Source organism: Gavia stellata, chromosome 34 (genome assembly GCF_030936135.1).
Source record: "Gavia stellata isolate bGavSte3 chromosome 34, bGavSte3.hap2, whole genome shotgun sequence".
NCBI lineage: Eukaryota > Metazoa > Chordata > Aves > Gaviiformes > Gaviidae > Gavia > Gavia stellata.
This window is the reverse complement of record NC_082627.1, coordinates 1,480,804-1,497,836: the sequence shown is the minus strand read 5'-3', so window position 1 is coordinate 1,497,836 and position 17,033 is coordinate 1,480,804. Positions and strand designations below refer to the sequence as shown.

Sequence of the window (17,033 nt, the reverse complement as noted above, 5' to 3'; positions counted from 1 at the left end):
GCTGTTCTTTTTTTTTTTACTTTTAAAGGGGTTTGAAATTATAGTTTCATTCTACAGAAGAAGTGATAGCAGCTTTCTCCAATTGATATTGATGCAGAAGGTCTCCTAAGGAGGTCTGGAGAGGTGGCAGCAGCCGTCTCCTCGAGGTCCCCCAATGTATGGGCACCTTTCCTCCCCACCTCCCCAGCCCCACCATTTCTCTCAGGGGCCGCCTGGCACTTGTATTCTTTTCCTACATCAGTCTTCCACAATGAAGTCTGCAGCTGAGTGTTACAGCTCCTTTGCACCAATTCCCACCGGATTTACCCTGAGACTTGGCTGTAAATACACACAGGATTCTTATTAATTTTGAACAAACAGAAGTAAAGGGTGAAAAAAATAAATGAAGAGACTCAACGGACTCCTCAACTGTATGCCAAGTCTAAGCCTCCAATAAGGTCCACCTTCCTCAAGCGATGAACGACCATAAAAGAAATATGTTTGGCAGACAGATAAGAAATGATAAATATACAGACAATTAGTGAGTTGGCTAAAGAGACAGTTTGGCAGATTCAATCAACTTTGCCTTATTCTTGGCCAAATTTCCATCCCAGAGCCTTGTCACCAGCTCAGGTCTCTAGAGATCTCCCTGCCCCTCCCCCTGTGGTCACATCTACCTGGCTGCCTGTGCCTCCTCATCCCATGCCCACCTGTAGGAAATGAGGTTGGGGTGCTTTGTGGGAACATTTTACAGTCAACGTTCAAAGTATTCCTGAGTTAGGACTGAGAAAGAAATGAACTTGTGTGGCATCAGGTGCTTGTTAACATCATCACACTTAGCAAAAGCCTTCCTGCAAGATGGTCTCTCCTGGAAGTCCCTCTGCAAGCATGCCGAAATTGAGATGCAAGACTAAACTCCTTACAGTTGCTGCACACTAACAAGCTCCCAGGAGAGAGTCAGGGAGCGCGGAGGGCCATGGCAGGAGTCAAGAGCCCTGGAGGTTTAGTAGGGCCTGCCGAGGGCTGTGGGTGATGAAGCTGCTTCAGGAAATTGAAGCGTGCCTCCCTGGGGGCTGATTAGAGCAGAAAATCAGAGGCAGAGATTTCAGGATGACAAAGCAAGGAGACAGAGGCGTCCTGTGTCAAGTAACCCCTTGGATGTGCCCGTGCTCATCCCCAGCCCATCACAGTGATGATGCTTTTGGTCTTCAGCAGCTGAGGTTTCCGTTGTGGTCTCAACAAGGGCCGCTACAGGCAGAGTGCCTACCCACCCTTGCCCCTCAGACGTGGCACTGTGCAGCTCACCTTAAGCCTTTGCCTGTACCCTAAGCCTAGTACCTATGCTGGAGCTCTCATCTTTAGCCCTTCCCTGAACATGAATGCCAAAGCAGAAACACTCACCACATGCCTGCAGCCTAAACCCAAACCCAACTCCCTAGCCCGGTCACCAACTCAGAGAAACGTATTGGAGAGGCCAAGATTAGTGGGAGCCTGGGCTGCAGGGATCATTCCCTGGTGGAATTCACTATCTGAAAAGATATATGCCAGGGGAAAAGTATAGTCAAGACCCTAAGCCATGGGAAAGAAACATTCAGTTGTTTAAGTAACTGGTAAATGGGACCCATGCGCCCCTCTTGAAGGTCAACAAGTCCAAGTGCAAGGCCCTGCACCTGGGTCAGGGCAAAGCCCAGTATCAATACAGACTCGTTGATGACTGGATTGAGAGCAACCTGTGGAGAAGGACTGGGGCACGCTGGTGCGTGAAAAATTGGACAAGAGCTGGCAATGTGCACTTGCATCTCAGAAAGCCAATCATACCCTGGGCTGCATCAAAAGAAGCGTGGCCAACAGGAGGAGGAAAGGGATTCTCCCTCTCTACACCAATCTCATACTACTTCATCTGAAACACTGTGTCTGGTTCTAGGGGCCCCAGCACAATAAAGACATGGACCTGTTGGAGCGGGTCAAGAGCAGCAACATGAAATATTTTTTGAGACCTGGAAGAATTCTCCTATGAAGAAAAGCTGCGAGCGTTAGAATTCACAGAATCACAGAATCACGAAGGTTGGAAAAGACCTGTAAGATCCAACCATCAACCCAACACCACCATGCCCACTAAACCGTGTCCCACAATGCCTCGTCCACATCTCCAGTGATGGTGTCTCCACCACCTCCCTGGGCAGCCTGTTCCAGTGTTTTACCACTCTCTCAGTAAAGACATTTTTCCTAACATCCAGCCTAAACCTGCCCTCGTGCAACTTTAGGCCATTTCCTTATGTCCTGTCGCTTGCCGCCTGGGAGAAGAGACCAACACCCACCTCTCTGCAACCCCCTTTCAGGTAATTGTAGAGAGCCATGAGGTCTCCCCTCAGCCCCCTCTTCTGCAGACCGAACAACCCCAGTTCCCTCAGCCGCTCCTCGTTAGACTTGTGCTCCAGACCCCTCACCAGCTTTGTTGCCCTTCTCTGAACACGCTCCAGCACCTCAATGTCCTTCTTGGAGTGAGGGGCCCAAAATTGAACACAGCATTTAGGTGCAGCCTCACCAGTGGCGAGTACAGGGGCACGATCACCTCCCTACTCCTGCTGGCCACACTCTTTCTGATACAGGCCAGGATGTCGTTGGCCTTCTTGGCCACTTGGGCACACTGCTGGCTCATCTTCAGCCGGCTGTCAATTAACACCCCTAGGTCCTTTTCTGCAGGGCAGCTTTCTAGCCTCTCGTCCCCAGGCCTGTAGCATTGCATGGGGTTGTTGTGACCCAAGTGCAGAACCCGGCACTTGGCCTTGTTGAACCTCATACAATTGGCCTGGGCCCATCCATCCAGCCTGTCCAGATCCCTCTGCAGAGCCTTCCGACCCTCAAACACATCAACAGTCCCTCCCAACTTGGTGTCATCTGCAAACTTACTGAGGGAGCACTCAATCCCCTCATCCAGATCGTCGATAAATATATTAAACAAAACCATCTTCAAAACTGAGCCCTGGGGGACTCCGCTTGTGACCGACCACCAACTGGATTTCGCTCCATTTGCTATGACTCGCTGGGCTCAGCCATCCAGCCAGTTTTTTTACCCAGCGAAGAGTACACCTGTCTAAGCCATGAGCTGCCAGCTTCTCCTGGAGAATACTGTGGGAGACAGTGTCGAAGGCTTTACTGAAGTCCAGGAATTGTTCAGCCTGAAGACAAAAAGGCTCCAAGGAGGCCGTACTGCAGCCTTCCAATATATGAAGGAGGCGTATAAGAAAGACAGATATTTTAGCAGGGCCAGGGCAATGGTTTTAAACAGGACAAGGGGCAATGGTTTTAAACTGAAAGAGGATAGATTTAGATGGGACATATGGAAGACATTTTTAACAATGAGGGTGGTGAGACACTGGAAAAGGATGCCCAAAGAAGTTGTGGATGCCCCATCACTGGCAGTGCTCAAGGTCATTTAGGATGGGGCTTCGAGCAATCTGACCTAGTTGAAGATGTCCCTGAAAAGAAGGGATTGGACTAGGTGATCTTTAAAGGTCCCTTCAAACCCAAAACTTTCTGTGAGACTATGATTGCAGGTGTGGCCACACCAGTGCTGAGTCGAGGGGGACGATAACTCCCCTTGTCTGGGTGGCCACGCTCCTCCCAACACTGCCCCGTATGCAGCTGGCCTTATTCATGCTGAGCCTTTCCCAGTGGCTCATAGGGCATCCCTCATAATGCCCAGGCCCTTCTGGTCAGAGTCCAGGCCTTCCAGTGCCACTTTGCCCCTTCACCCCTTCTCCTTGTAAAACTTGAGGAGGTTTCTGTTGGCCAAATCCCCAAGTGTCTCAAGGTCCCTGTGCTCTGAAGCTCCAGCATGTCAGCATTTAAGGTACATGTGCAGATGGCTCATGGTGAGTCATAGTTCCTCTAACAGGACAACAACTTCAGCAGACGTAGGACAGTGCAGGTAAGAAAAAGGGGTTACTAGTGTAATGGAAGGGGTGATGAATGGAAGTTCCACTGTAACAATCTCAGAAACACCATGGCAAGAACAAAGCATCAGAATGCAGGGCCAATGAGGACACCTTATACAGGCACAGGGCCTGGGAGACCTCTGGATAAGGTGCAACTTTATAATCAATGGAGATGAAGAAAATACAGAGAATGGAGAAGGTAAAACTCACAAAAGGAGAGGTGGAAGTCGGTGGGGCCACATAAGACAATGCCTGACAGCCAGGAGGTGTTGGCCACCATGGCCAGGGCCCCACTGATCCATGGCCCAGCTGCCAGCTGCAGGCAGGATCTGGCCCTCCTCAGGGCTGCGTAGAGCAGCAGGCTGCAGCCAGGCACGCGGTGATGAGAGGACATCACAGCCAGGAGTGAGCACTCTGCTCCTGTGAGAGAAGCAAAGCAGGAGAATTGCAGGATGCAGCAGCAGATGGAAACGGCCCTGTCCCCTGCCAGGACAGTAGCCTAGGCAGGGTGGTGGAGCTACAGCAGGACAAGTGTCCCAGGAAGAGGTACCTGGGGGTGTGGAGATGCCCATCAACAACCACCAGCACAATAGTGGAGAGGTTTGCAGCCAGGGTCATGGTGTGGGTCATCAGGAAGAGCAGGAGGAGAGGAACCTGCAGCCCAAGGCAACTGCTGCATCCCAGGAGCACAGACGTTTCATCCAGGCCGTGCAAAGGCATCCTGCATGCTGTGGGTTGTTTCACAATAATGTGCAATAGTTGCATGGGAGCCTCACTATGGAGGCAGCCCAGGAAGCAGAACCAGGTGGGGAGCTGGAGCTACATTTTCTGATAGTGCTCACACAGCCCTGAGTAGTAAAGCAGGGAGTGAGAGCTGGCCCTTACACCAACTACCACTGTGAAGTAGAGGACCTACTGTGGGTGTGTTTCGGACCTGGATGGTGTCACCTGTTGTCCTGAGACCTGTGTGGACACTCTGGTTATGGCCTCATTGAAGAGGAGCCCAAGCACCCCCCAGCACTCTGTGGATATCCAGAGGAGTGTGGGTGACAGCAATGGGCAGCCCCGAAGCATGTCTGCAAATCCTAGAGGTGTTTCTTTCCAAAGAGCGGCAGGGCATGAGGTAGAGACATTTGTGTGTAGAAGTGTGCCAGGGAACTCTGCCTCTGTGTAGCAGTGTGGCCTGATCGTGCAGTGGCAGGCAGAGCACCCAGCCCAGGGGTGCAGAAGTCATGAGACTCAGACCAGAAGTGTCTACAGGAGAGCGTCCTGCCAGCACTCAATTTGGGAGATGCTTTAGCAGGGCTTCCTAAGGGCTGATACAAAGAAGACATTTCCTGGAGGCACAAGGTCAGTGTAACTCTTCATGCCTACCTTCCCTCTCCCCTACAGCCACTGTTACAGAGGCTGTTGATCACCTGGGAGTGGCTCTCAGAGAGGCAAAAGTGGACTCTGGAAGGAACAGAAGGTGCCAGAGGTGAAAAAGGGCGATGAAGCTGTGGTTGGGTTGAGAGCAGGTGGAGCAAGAGCCAGCAATGGCTGTTGGCTAAAAGAAGCAAGTCCCCAGAGAAGATGGGTGGCATCTGGAACCTGAGCTCGTTACCCAGCAGATGATCTATCCCCACCTGTGAGTGAGATGAGGGTGCTGATGCAGGGGGAGGCACCATGGGAAGAGGACTGTCAAATCCTGCTGCTTCTCTTTTCCTCCAGGAATGGGCCCAGATAGATGAGAGGCTTCAGGTGGCCTCTTGTGACCTTCTGGAGCCAATATCTGAGACAGAGCCATAGGCACTTGGAACCATGGGTATGTGAGCTCTTCCACAGAGGGTCGGTGTCAGGTGGCTGCAGTGAACAGCAGATGGTGGGGTCTATATTCCCAAGAGAGGAGTGCAAGGCAAATGCCAGCATCAGAGCTTTGGAGTGCAGGATGGAAATTCTTGTCTTGTTCAGGGAGCTCCTCGTCTGGATTTCATGGGAAACTGCCCTGGAGGACTGTGCTGGTTTTGGCTGGGATAGAGTTGTCTTCCTTCATAGTTGCTAGTATGGGGCTATGTTTCGGATTTGTGCTGGCAACAGTGTTGATAAAGAAGGGATGTTTTAGTTACTGCTGAGCAGTAACACAGCCACTTGCTCACTCCCCCTCGGTGGGGTAATGGAGAGAATTGGACGAGTAAAGTGAGAAAGCTCATGGGTTGAGGTAAGAACAGTTTAATAATTGAAATGAAAAGAAATTAAATAATAATATTAATGAAAATAATAATAAAAAATGTAATGAGAAGGACAATAACAACAACAACAAAATAAAATCCAGGTAAGACAAGTGATGCAAATGAAAACAATTGCTCACCACCATCCAACTGATGCCGAGCCTGTCCCCAAGCAGCGGTCCCCCGGCCAGCTTTCCCCCTAGTTTATATACTGAGCATGACATCATATGGTATGGAATATTCCTTTGGTCAGTTGGGGTCAGCTGTCCCAGCCGTGTCTCCTCCTAACTTCTTGTGCACCGCCAGCCTCCTCGCTGGTGGGGTGGTTAGAGAAGCAGAAAAAGCCTTGACTCTGTGTAAGCCCTGCTCAGCAGTAACTAAAACATCCCTGCTTTATCAACATTGTTTTCAGCCCAAATCCAAAACACAGCCCCATACTAGCTGCTATGAAGAAAGTTAACTCTATCCCAGCCAAAACCAGCACATTCTCCACCCCTTATTCCATACCATTCATGTCATGCTCAGGTAGCACACTATCCAATACATTCTCATTACCTACCATCATCTTTCCCATCCTTTGATATAGTACACAGATCATTCCCTTAGTCTATGATCACCCCTGTGAAATGTCTGTAAAATGTCCACAAATGTTCACAAAATGTCCATTGAGTTCATTTAGTCTTTGACTTTGGGCTCCATCTCTTATGGTGGTCACTCAGGACAGGAGAGGTGGTGTGTTGCGTGGAGTTATTGGGCACCACAGCCAGTTCAGGTCAGGTCATTGCTGCACTTGCACTGCTTCTTGTAAGGCTTGTCCTCCATTGGTTCAGGCAGTCCCTGTTATAGTAATTTCTATAACATGCAACTCCAATCATGGGTTACAACAACTTAAATGTATTTCCATGACAATCTCTATCCCTGGTCCCCTTGGGCCAGGTTTTAGGGTTTAACGTTGCAATGAACTCTTCCCCTTGCCCCTGCTCCAGCCTGGACTTATCCACAGACTGCAGTCCCTTAGGGGTGTACCTGCTCCAAGTGGAGCCTTATCTATGAGCCACAGTCTCTCCAGGGTATACCCGCTGCGGCATAGACTTATCCACAGCCACAGTTGCTTTGAAGTGCACCCATTCCAGCGTGGCCTTATCCATGGGTCACAATGCCTTCAGAGATATAGCTAGCTGCTCCAGCGTTGCCTTACCCACAGCCACAGTCCTTTCAGAAGTAAAATTGCTCCAGCGTGGCTTTACCCATGGCTGCAGTCCCTCCAGGGATGTACCTGCTCTGTCGTGGGCTTATCCATGGCCACACACTTTTGAGGTGCTCCAGCATGACCTCATGCACAGCCACAGATGCTTCAGGTGTACCTTCTGCGTGGGCTTACCCTTGGGCCACAATCCCTTCAGAGGTACACCTGCTGCGGCACAGACAACCATGGCCACAGATGCTTCGAGATGTACCTGCTCTGATGTGGACTCATCCACGGACACAGACGCTTCGGGGTGTCCTGCTCCCACGTGAACTCATCCACAGGTCACAGTCCCTTCGACTCCAGTTCACACTGGATTTCCAGCCTGTCCAGTACAGCAGCACAGAACCAGCAGCGATGCCCTGGCCATCTGCCAGCCCAGGCGCATGGCCATTGCTGTTATCAACATGTTCCCAGGCACAGCAGAGGGAGATGTTCAGCAGTATGGCAGTACAGTGAGCAGCAAAAAGCAGCCACTAACGAGCACTAGACTCCAATATACAGTGAGGCAAGCAAGCCCCATGGCAAGCCCAGGAGCCTGCCGCTTAATAGCTGAACAGCAATAACAGCTATAAATCCGATCGAGCGCATTCCAATCAAACCTGTCGTTATCTTGAACCCTTCGGGCCCTACGTTGGGCACCAAAAAGGACTGTCGTGGTGTTACCCCAGCTGGCAACTAAGCACCACACAGCCGCTCACTCACTTGCCCCCAGGTGGGATGGGGGAGAGAATCGGAAGAGTAAAAGTGAGAAAACTCATGGGTTGAGATAAAGACAGTTTAATAGGTAAAGCAAAAGCTGCACAGGAAAGTAAAGCAAAACAAAGAATTCATTCACCACTTCCCATCGGCAGGCAGGTGTTCCGCCATCTCCAGGAAAGCAGGGCTCCATCACACGTAATTGTTACTTGGCAAGACAAACGCCATCACTCCAAATGTCCCCCCTTTCCTTCTTCTTCCTCCAGCTTTAATTGCTGAGCATGACATCATATGGTATGGAATATCCCTTTGGTCAGTTGGGGTCAGCTGTCCCAGCTGTGTCCCCTCCCAACTTCTTGTGCACCCCCGGCCTCCTCGCTGGTGGGGTGGGGTGAGGAGCAGAAAAGGCCTTGACTGTGTAAGCCCTGCTCAGCAATAACTAAAATGTCCCTGCTTTATCAACACTGTTCCCAGCACAAATCCAAAACACAGCCCCATGCTAACTACTGTGAAGAACATTAACTCAATCCCAGCCAAAAGCAGCACGGTCATGCACATCTCCTAGAAGTTTTGGTTTTGGGTTTTTTTTAAATGTATTTATGTCAAATTTGTCAAGTATTGTACAACTCAATGCAAACATCATACCAGGGGATGATGATTTTCAGGCCCTTTAATTTTCCTAAACTGATTCCATCCAAGGACACTCTGGATAGTCACTGGGGTCTAGTAAATGATTTCTCGACCTGAGAGTAGTCATCATCTCCTTGGATGTGTCCCCCTCTAATCGCTCTTGACTGCTTTGACTATTTTCCTTTAATGGTATTGGCAGCTTGGGCAGACACAGCTTCAACAAGCTATTTGCAGTCAGCTCTCCAGGGGAACTGAAGATGTTCTGAAGTATGAAGATATTTAGATGGAACTATCAGAGATGACAGGAATGCCCCAGGAGACCTGTCCCCTTCCTGAGGAGGATCATAGCCAGGCAGGACATTGATTTTGTCTGAGCTAGTATGAGACAACCAAATACCTTGTTGGGACTTCTGGTGCTATTTAGGCATATTTCACATACTCTGCAGTATCACTTTCTCCACAGGAGTCTCTTCAGGGCACGTCTCACTTCCTTATTCTTTAGACTATAGATGACAGGGTTAAGCATGGGGGTCACAATTGTGTAAGACAGGGCAAGGTATTTGTCAGTATCTGCAGAGTCACCTGACCGTCGTTTAAAGTACACAACCATGACCGAGCCATAGAAGAGAGTCACCACGCCAAGGTGTGAGGAGCAGGTGGAAAAGGCTTTGTGTCTGCCCAGAACTGAAGGCATTTTCAGCATAGCCCTGACAATTTGAGTGTAAGAAAAAACTATCAAGGAAAAGGGAAGGACTGCAAATACCAGGATAATGGTGTGTAGCATCACTTGATTCCAGAAAGTGTCTGCACAGGCCAGTTCCAACAGAGGGGGGACATCACAGAAGAAGTGATGAAGGTCACGGGATGCACAGAAGGGCAAAGTGAACACCTGGTAAGTCTGCCCTACTTGTACTGGTATGACAGCCACCCATGACCCCACTACTAGTCTGACACAGAGCCCCCCATTCATGATGAGGGTATAGTGCAGGGGGTCACAGATGGCTACATAGCGATCGTAGGCCATGGCAGCCAGGAGAAGGCTTTCGGTGCTGCCCAGCAAAACCAGGAAATACAGCTGGGCAGCACAGCCAAGGAAAGAGATCCTGCCATCTTCCGTCAGGAAAGCCAGCAGCATTTTGGGCAGAGTGATTGATGTATAGCAGATTTCCAGGAAGGATAAGTTCCTCAGGAAGAAATACATGGGGCTGTGGAGGCTTGGGTCTACCCCAGTGATGAGCACGATGAGGCCATTCCCTACGAGGACCATGAGATAGATGAACAGGAAGACTGTGAAGTGCAAGTCTTGCAGGTTGGCATGGTCAGAAAATCCCAGAAGAAGAAATCCATGTCCGGCTGTGTGATTCTGCAAGCCTTGTCTTTGGGGCATTTTCTGTCTACAGAGCAATCGAAACAACATGCTCACTGGACAATGGCAGTGGCCCATCCACCAGGACACACCCCTCTAGCCCAGTGAAAGACTAAAGGCATCAGCACAGGTGTGACTGCGGTATTAGGAAAGCCCGAACAAGATCTGCATGGCTGTATCGGAGTCTAACACCAGTTGCTTGTTGACAAAAGGCTTCTAAGAAGAAAAGAGAACAGAGCCCTTCAGTTGAAACGATGGGGTTTGGTTGTAAGGACCAGAACAATTTATTCTTCCTTCTTCAGAGGAGGCTTAATAAAAGCCAATGTCTCGTGATAGATGAGGGAAGGCAAGGCAAGGCAAGGCAAGGCAAGGCAAGGCAAGGCAAGGCAAGGGAAATGCAAGATTTCACTCTTAGATTTTAGTGAGAGAGGTTCATCTCAGGTCTTTTCAGAGACAAGAACTCATCTCCTGAAGGTCTGTCCAGACACAGAGAGCAGGGAGACATGCTTTTGATCCAAATTATTCATTTTCACATGTCTGATGGGTGAAGTCTATCAGAAAGAAGACAGATTTCTATCTGTCAGTGAATCAGGGACATTCATGCACCTATGGGGCATTTCACCAAGGCAGAGAAGTTGCTATTTGTCCATATATCACAAGCTTTCAGGGTACTGAAAGGAGGCATTATGCAAACAATCACAACACCATCTCAAAGAGTTTTCAAAGCGTCTGAAGAGGACGATGATTAAAGGTGGAAGAGTGGGTGATCTCCCCAAGATACCTAGTTTTCCTGAAAAGTCTTTTACAGTTTCTGAATGACATCTGTCTAGTTCCCTGTTCCTGACCTTGATGCTCTGTTGCATGGATTTATGGCAGTTTACAAATGAAACCAAGGGCCGCTCTGAAGCCAACCCAGTAATGTTTCCAAATCCCCTGCAAGCCTGAGAAAGGAAGGGAAGGGAAGGGAAGGGAAGGGAAGGGAAGGGAAGGGAAGGGAAGGGAAGGGAAGGGAAGGGAAGGGAAGGGAAGGGAAGGGAAGGGAAGGGAAGGGAAGGGAAGGGAAGGGAAGGGAAGGGAAGGGAAGGGAAGGGAAGGGAGAAGAGAAGAGAAGAGAAGAGAAGAGAAGAGAAGAGAAGAGAAGAGAAGAGAAGAGAAGAGAGAAGAGAAGAGAAGAGAAGAGAAGAGAAGAGAAGAGAAGAGAAGAGAAGAGAAGAGAAGAGAAGAGAAGAGAAGAGAATATTTCAGTTGTAAGGGACCTACAAAGATCATCTAATCCAACTGCTTGACCAATTCAGGGCTATGCTCTCATTGTCTGGGAAACTGAGCCTTCCCTTTTGCATTTCCCATTTCCCAGAGCACAAAGACTTCTCGCGGATCACACTTGAAGGATACAAGCCATTAGCTAGCAGCTCGGCGATAGCAGGTAGCTTCTTATGAATAACAGACTCAACTGAAAGGGTTTTTAAAATCTCAGTTGAATGTGGAGAAGATATGTTCTCTTCCAGGCAGAGAGAACTGAGGATGCTGGCTGGGTCTCTGCAGCTATCGCTAACTGCCTTCGAGAAGTGGTCTTCAACTCTAATGAATCAATAATGAGAGCAGCTGGTTAGAAAACATGTCATAAAAGCATTCACATTAGCCAAGTGAAAAACACAAGATGTTTTTTTCAAGAGAACCCTTGATTTCACAGAGACATGCAGTCTTAAGAGCGTGATTTTTTTTTTTTTTTTTTTTACTTTTTTCCTACTATTCCTGCCTATTTCTGTAAGTCCTATCTTTGAAGTTCTCCTAGAGGTGCCATTCAAAATCCCCAAGATAAAACTAGGGTTTATGTGAGGGAAAAGTGACCATGATCTGTTTCTTGATCTCCCAATTTAAGCATGCAAGTGCGTAGGAAAAGGAAATACTTTTATTTCCATAAGTGCTGTCAGAGACTTGCATTTATTGTACACAAATTTTTAAATGAAAGCAACCGTTTATAGGAAGGTTTTCCATAATCAGCATTGCCTGCTTGTTTAAAACTCCCCCCAAACTGACAGCATATTCTTTTTAATGCCCAGATATGTTAGTACTTCACAAGATCACAGAGTGCACAGGTTCGACTAGCTTTGCTTGTGGGAAACTGCCGGAGTACTCCTTACACAGTGACTGTCTTATCAGCAGCATTTCTCCAAGCTGAATAAAACCTGCTCCTCTGAGCCCAGCCAAGCCACACAGATGCTGACAGCTGCTTTTGGCAGTGGTTGTGCTGCCATGGTGTCTCAGCACTTCAAAGCATGCCGAAAGGGATTTACCATTGTCAGAAGCCACAATGCAGGAATGCGCTCCTCAGTCCATGATGCTGCAGGAGACGGTAGTTAGCTCTTTTCCTCTCTGTCATTTCCCTGGAAAACACCTGGATGGGGTTCTCCGGACAGGTCTCCTCCACTCGTGTTCCTACCTGGTTATAAGTCAGTTAGTGAGCGATCCCAGGAGAGAAGACAGCAATGCTAGTGCTACCAGTGCTCCTCCCCAGACACCCACAGCACATCCAAAGCTGTTAATGAAACAGCGATGGAAAGACTGTCAGAATAATGGGCATTTGCATGATTAGCAGGGTCTGAGCAACTTCAGGAATATGACTTTCAAAAATAGAGAAATTGAGAAATGAGATTTAGCTGCTCAGAGGAAAAACACTAAGCTTGTGAGAGAAAAAAAAAAAAGGGAAGGAGGGAGCAGAAAATTCGCAAATTCGGTCTGTGTTTAGCTTTAGTTTGCATCAACAGAAAAGGCTGCTCCACAACACCTCCTCCCTGGGTCTCCATCTTGGCTGTGCTCCACATTAGCTCCAAGGTGGAGGTGGCCTTGAGAACTCAAACTCCAGTTGCTCATACTGTCTGTGCTCAGGTTCACATCCGAATAGTGCCTAGAGAGAAAGCTCAGGTTGGAGATTCATGGGAAGGTAAGAAGGCCTGTGTCCTGTCACTCCACTGCAGATACCCATGTTTGTACAGATTAATACGACCCCAATGCCTAAAAAATGGATGACTGAATCTGATCAAGGCAGCCTTCGGTGGCTTTATAGCCAATAACTCAAAAAACCTTTCCAGAGGAGAGCATCTCCTGCCCTTGTTCATGCAATCCTTGATTGCTTACTCTGAAACCTTACACATAATCCAACAGCCTCTGTCTTTTAAGGATACCCAACAAAGGCAGGATCAGGACCACTTATGGTCAAATAGTCAGAAAGGCTACAGAGAGTCAATGCTGTGAGTTGGAGCAATCATGGCCAAATCCAGGCACTGCAGGGTGATTTCCATCTGTGAGAGCTGTAGGATCATAAATACAGGGAAAGATTAGGGTGAGTAGAGCTACTCCAATAAGTCATGGCATGAGAAGTGTCCCATCTGCAGCCTGGATATCTTGGTAAGCAAGATCCTGTTTGCATCAACAGAGAAACAGTCAATATAGTCTATGAGACTGAAAGACGCTTGATCTGACCCAAGAGTCTGACCTGGGTGACACACAGTGGTGCCTACAGTGCTGCCAGGCCTTGAACCAGCACTGACAAGGTGATGACAGGATGCTCACGTGTCTGTCCCGGTTGTGCTACCTCTAGATCCAGATTTGGTTTTTCTGATGCTGTTACCACAGTAGGCTTGCCCTTATGATATTATGATATTACAGATTTGGTTACATTGGTGCTGTTGGCTTTGCAGGATGCGTTAAAGCAAGGGTAAGGTATGAGTTAGTTAGGGTTAGGGTTGGAGTCTGGATTAGAGTTTCCAAGGCGTTCAACATCCTCTTCCGCATCTTCCTAAGAATATATTGGTTTTGAGCAATATTTGATTCCCCATTGATTAAGGATGGAAATGTTGGACTCTGTTTCCTTGCTGTACCAATGTGCCAGCTGTTCTTCTCAAACCAGTGCTCACAAATCTCTATGTGAGCTATTCACCAAACCCTGTTGACCCTTGACTCCAGCTCTTCTTTACATGGAACCGAAGAACTTTATAGTCCAGGCACAGATTTTTATTGTCTTCTTTTTTCATGTTTCCCTTTAAAGGGATGCTGTTAATACCTCACTTGAAATTATGCATTATAGGGTGAACTTTTTTCAGAAAGCAAATAAAGTGGTTGAGATCTTGGTACTAAACCTGATTAACCTGATCTCCTTCTACGACAAAGTGACCTGCTTAGTGGATGAGGCAAAGGCTGTGGATGTTGTTTACCCGGACTTTAGTAAAGCCTTTGACACTGTTTCCCACAACATTCTGCTGGAGAAACTGGCTGCTCATGGCTTGAAAGGGCGCACGCCTCGCTCCGTAAAAAACTGGCTGGGTGGCCGGGCCCAAAGGGTTGTGGTGAATGGAGTTAACTCCAGTTGGCGGCTGGTCACAAATGGTGTTCTCCGGGGCTCAGTACTGGGGCTAGTTCTCTTTAATATCTTTATCAGTGATCTGGACGAGGGGGTCGAGTGCACCCTCAGTAAGTTTGCAGACGACACAAAGTTGGGCGGGAGTGTTGATCTGCTTGAGGGTAGGAAGGCTCTGCAGAGGGATCTGGACAGGCTGGATGGATGGGCCCAGGCCAATTGTGTGAGGTTCAACAAGGCCAAGTGCCGGGTCCTGCACTTGGGTCACAACAACCCCATGCAACGCTACAGGCTTGGGGACGAGTGGCTGGAAAGCTGCCTGGCAGAAAAGGACCTGGGGGTGTTGATTGACAGCCAGCTGAATATGAGCCAGCAGTGTGCCCAAGTGGCCAAGAAGGCCAAGGACATCCTGGCTTGTTTCAGAAACAGTGTGGACAGCAGGACTAGGGCAGCAATTGTACCCTTGTACTCGGCACTGGTGAGGCTGCACCTCAAATCAAGTGTTCATTTTTGGGCTCCTCACTATGAGAAAGACATTGAGGTGCTGGAGCCTGTCCAGAGAAGAGCATGAAGCTGGTGGAAGGATCTAGAGAGCAAGTCCTACGAGGAGCGGCTAAGTGAACTGGGGTTGTTTAGTCTGGAGAAGAGGAGGCTCAGGGGAGACCTCATTGGTCTCTACAACTACCTCAAAGGAGGTTGTAGTGAGGTGGGTGTTGGTCTCTTTCCCCAGATAACAAATGATAGGACAAGAGGAAACGGCCTCAAGTTGTGCCAGGGGATGTTTAGATTGGACATTAGGAAATACTTCTTCATGGAAAGGGTTATCAAGCACTGGAACAGGCTGCCCAGGGAAGTGGTTGAGTCACCATCCCTGAAGGTATTTAAAAGAAATGTAGATGTGGCACTTAGGGACATGGCTTAGTGGTGGACTTGGCAGTGTTAGGTTAATGGTTGGATTCAATGATCTTAAAGGTCTTTTCCAACCTAAATGATCCTGTGATTCTATGAATAAGGTTAATCCAGATGAATCCCATCCTGAGTTTGCAGGACACTCAAACAGGCACAAGGTTATGTCATCCTTAATTAATCCACAGTCTAAAGTAGAGTTGTCTAGATACAGGTGAAGACTTTGATATGAAGAACATGCAATGCTTTCAGGCCCTGAGTTGGAGCAAGTCTAATTCCTCAACCAAAGCGGTCAGTACTTTTTTAGACAGTTCACAAAATACTTATTTTAAGGCAAAAAAACCCCAAACCCAAAACCCCCCTTGCCACCTTTCAGATTTGAAGGGCCTCTGGCAGCACTAAATCTGAGTCTAAAGAACTCCAGGTAGACCTTCAGTCCCTTAATGCACAACACTGCAGGATATGGGACATGCAGGATCATGCGACAGGGAGAACCCTCTCCCAAGCTGTGATGCGATCATCCCCTCATGTCAGACTCTGGGACCTGAAAATGAATCACAAACATCAGCTGTGTCTCCATCACAAGGGTGGCACATGAGGTGCTGAGACCACGCGGGACACTGGGCCAGACCCAGTCTGAGCCAGCACCGTGCAATCCCCCAAACACCGAATGACCCAAAATCTCAGCTACTCTTTTAGTTTTGATTCTCTAGTGAGAGCAGAGCGCTGGGCAATTCCCTAGGACACTTCACCCTATTCAAACTGTGCTTCTAAATGGATGGATTGAGTAATACTCATCTGATTTTTTTCAGAAGCATGCACATGAAGTATCAGGACTCCTCCTGTGTTTCCTCTGAAACCCGACAAGAAATGATGAAGGAAACAGAGAAGAACTACTCATCAAGAGCTATGTCATCACCTAGGGCAAAGGGAAACCAAACCACTGGGCATCAGCTTCTTGTAGTATTGGAGGATTTTCCAATTGTTCCTTCTTTTGAGTCTGATCTCTAGACTCTGTTGCAAGAGGCAGAGTAAAAAATCATCTTTCAGGTTTTCCTGAAAAAAGTAAAAGCAGTAAAAGATATGCCTTCTCAATTTTGTTTGGGTTTTTTTGGTTTCCTTTCTATCTGCACATGAAAATGACATCACCGAGCCTAGTACTGATAGCTACACTTCCAGCTGAGCATCACGTTTGCTGTCACTTTAAAAGCACTCCACAAAGAACCACAAACTTCTCCACCATAATTTGCCTGAGCTTTTTAGACTTGTACCTTCATGAAAAGATAACTGAGTCCTCGAATATCAAGATAGGAGAGATGACGCATCAGGTGTCCAATCCCAAAGCACTTTTCTGGTCTTCTTTTGACTGCTAGTTTCTGAGAGATTGGGAAAGAACACCTCTAGAGCGTAGCAGCAGCGTGAAGAAGGAAAGAGTTGACTTATTAATCCAAAGGGAGTTATTCTTCTCTGGGGCATGTGGGCATGGTGGAAGGCAGCCTTTGTGGTAGGTCTCACTCTCCCTGGCTTTGTCAGTATTAGTCCAGTTATGTGGATGGCTCTGGTATGTGCATTAAAGCTTCAGAAATTCAGGTCCCAGTGATCCCAGAATCACATCTCCTTGGTGACCCAGTGAATATCAGCCATCATCTACTTTCACAAGCCGCTCTCCTGAGCTCGGTGTAATCCTTCCTTAGCTACTCTCATGGGG

At 48.2% G+C, this 17,033-nt stretch overlaps 1 protein-coding gene across 1 annotated transcript; it reads right to left on the bottom strand.

Moving 5' to 3' along the window:
* Positions 1 to 9,147: 9,147 nt before the first annotated feature.
* On the bottom strand, positions 9,148 to 10,086 carry LOC132320224 (olfactory receptor 10AG1-like). The gene has a single exon (XM_059832497.1). The coding sequence runs from the start codon at positions 10,084 to 10,086 to the stop codon at positions 9,148 to 9,150; it is 939 nt and encodes a 312-aa protein (XP_059688480.1).
* Positions 10,087 to 17,033: the final 6,947 nt, after the last annotated feature.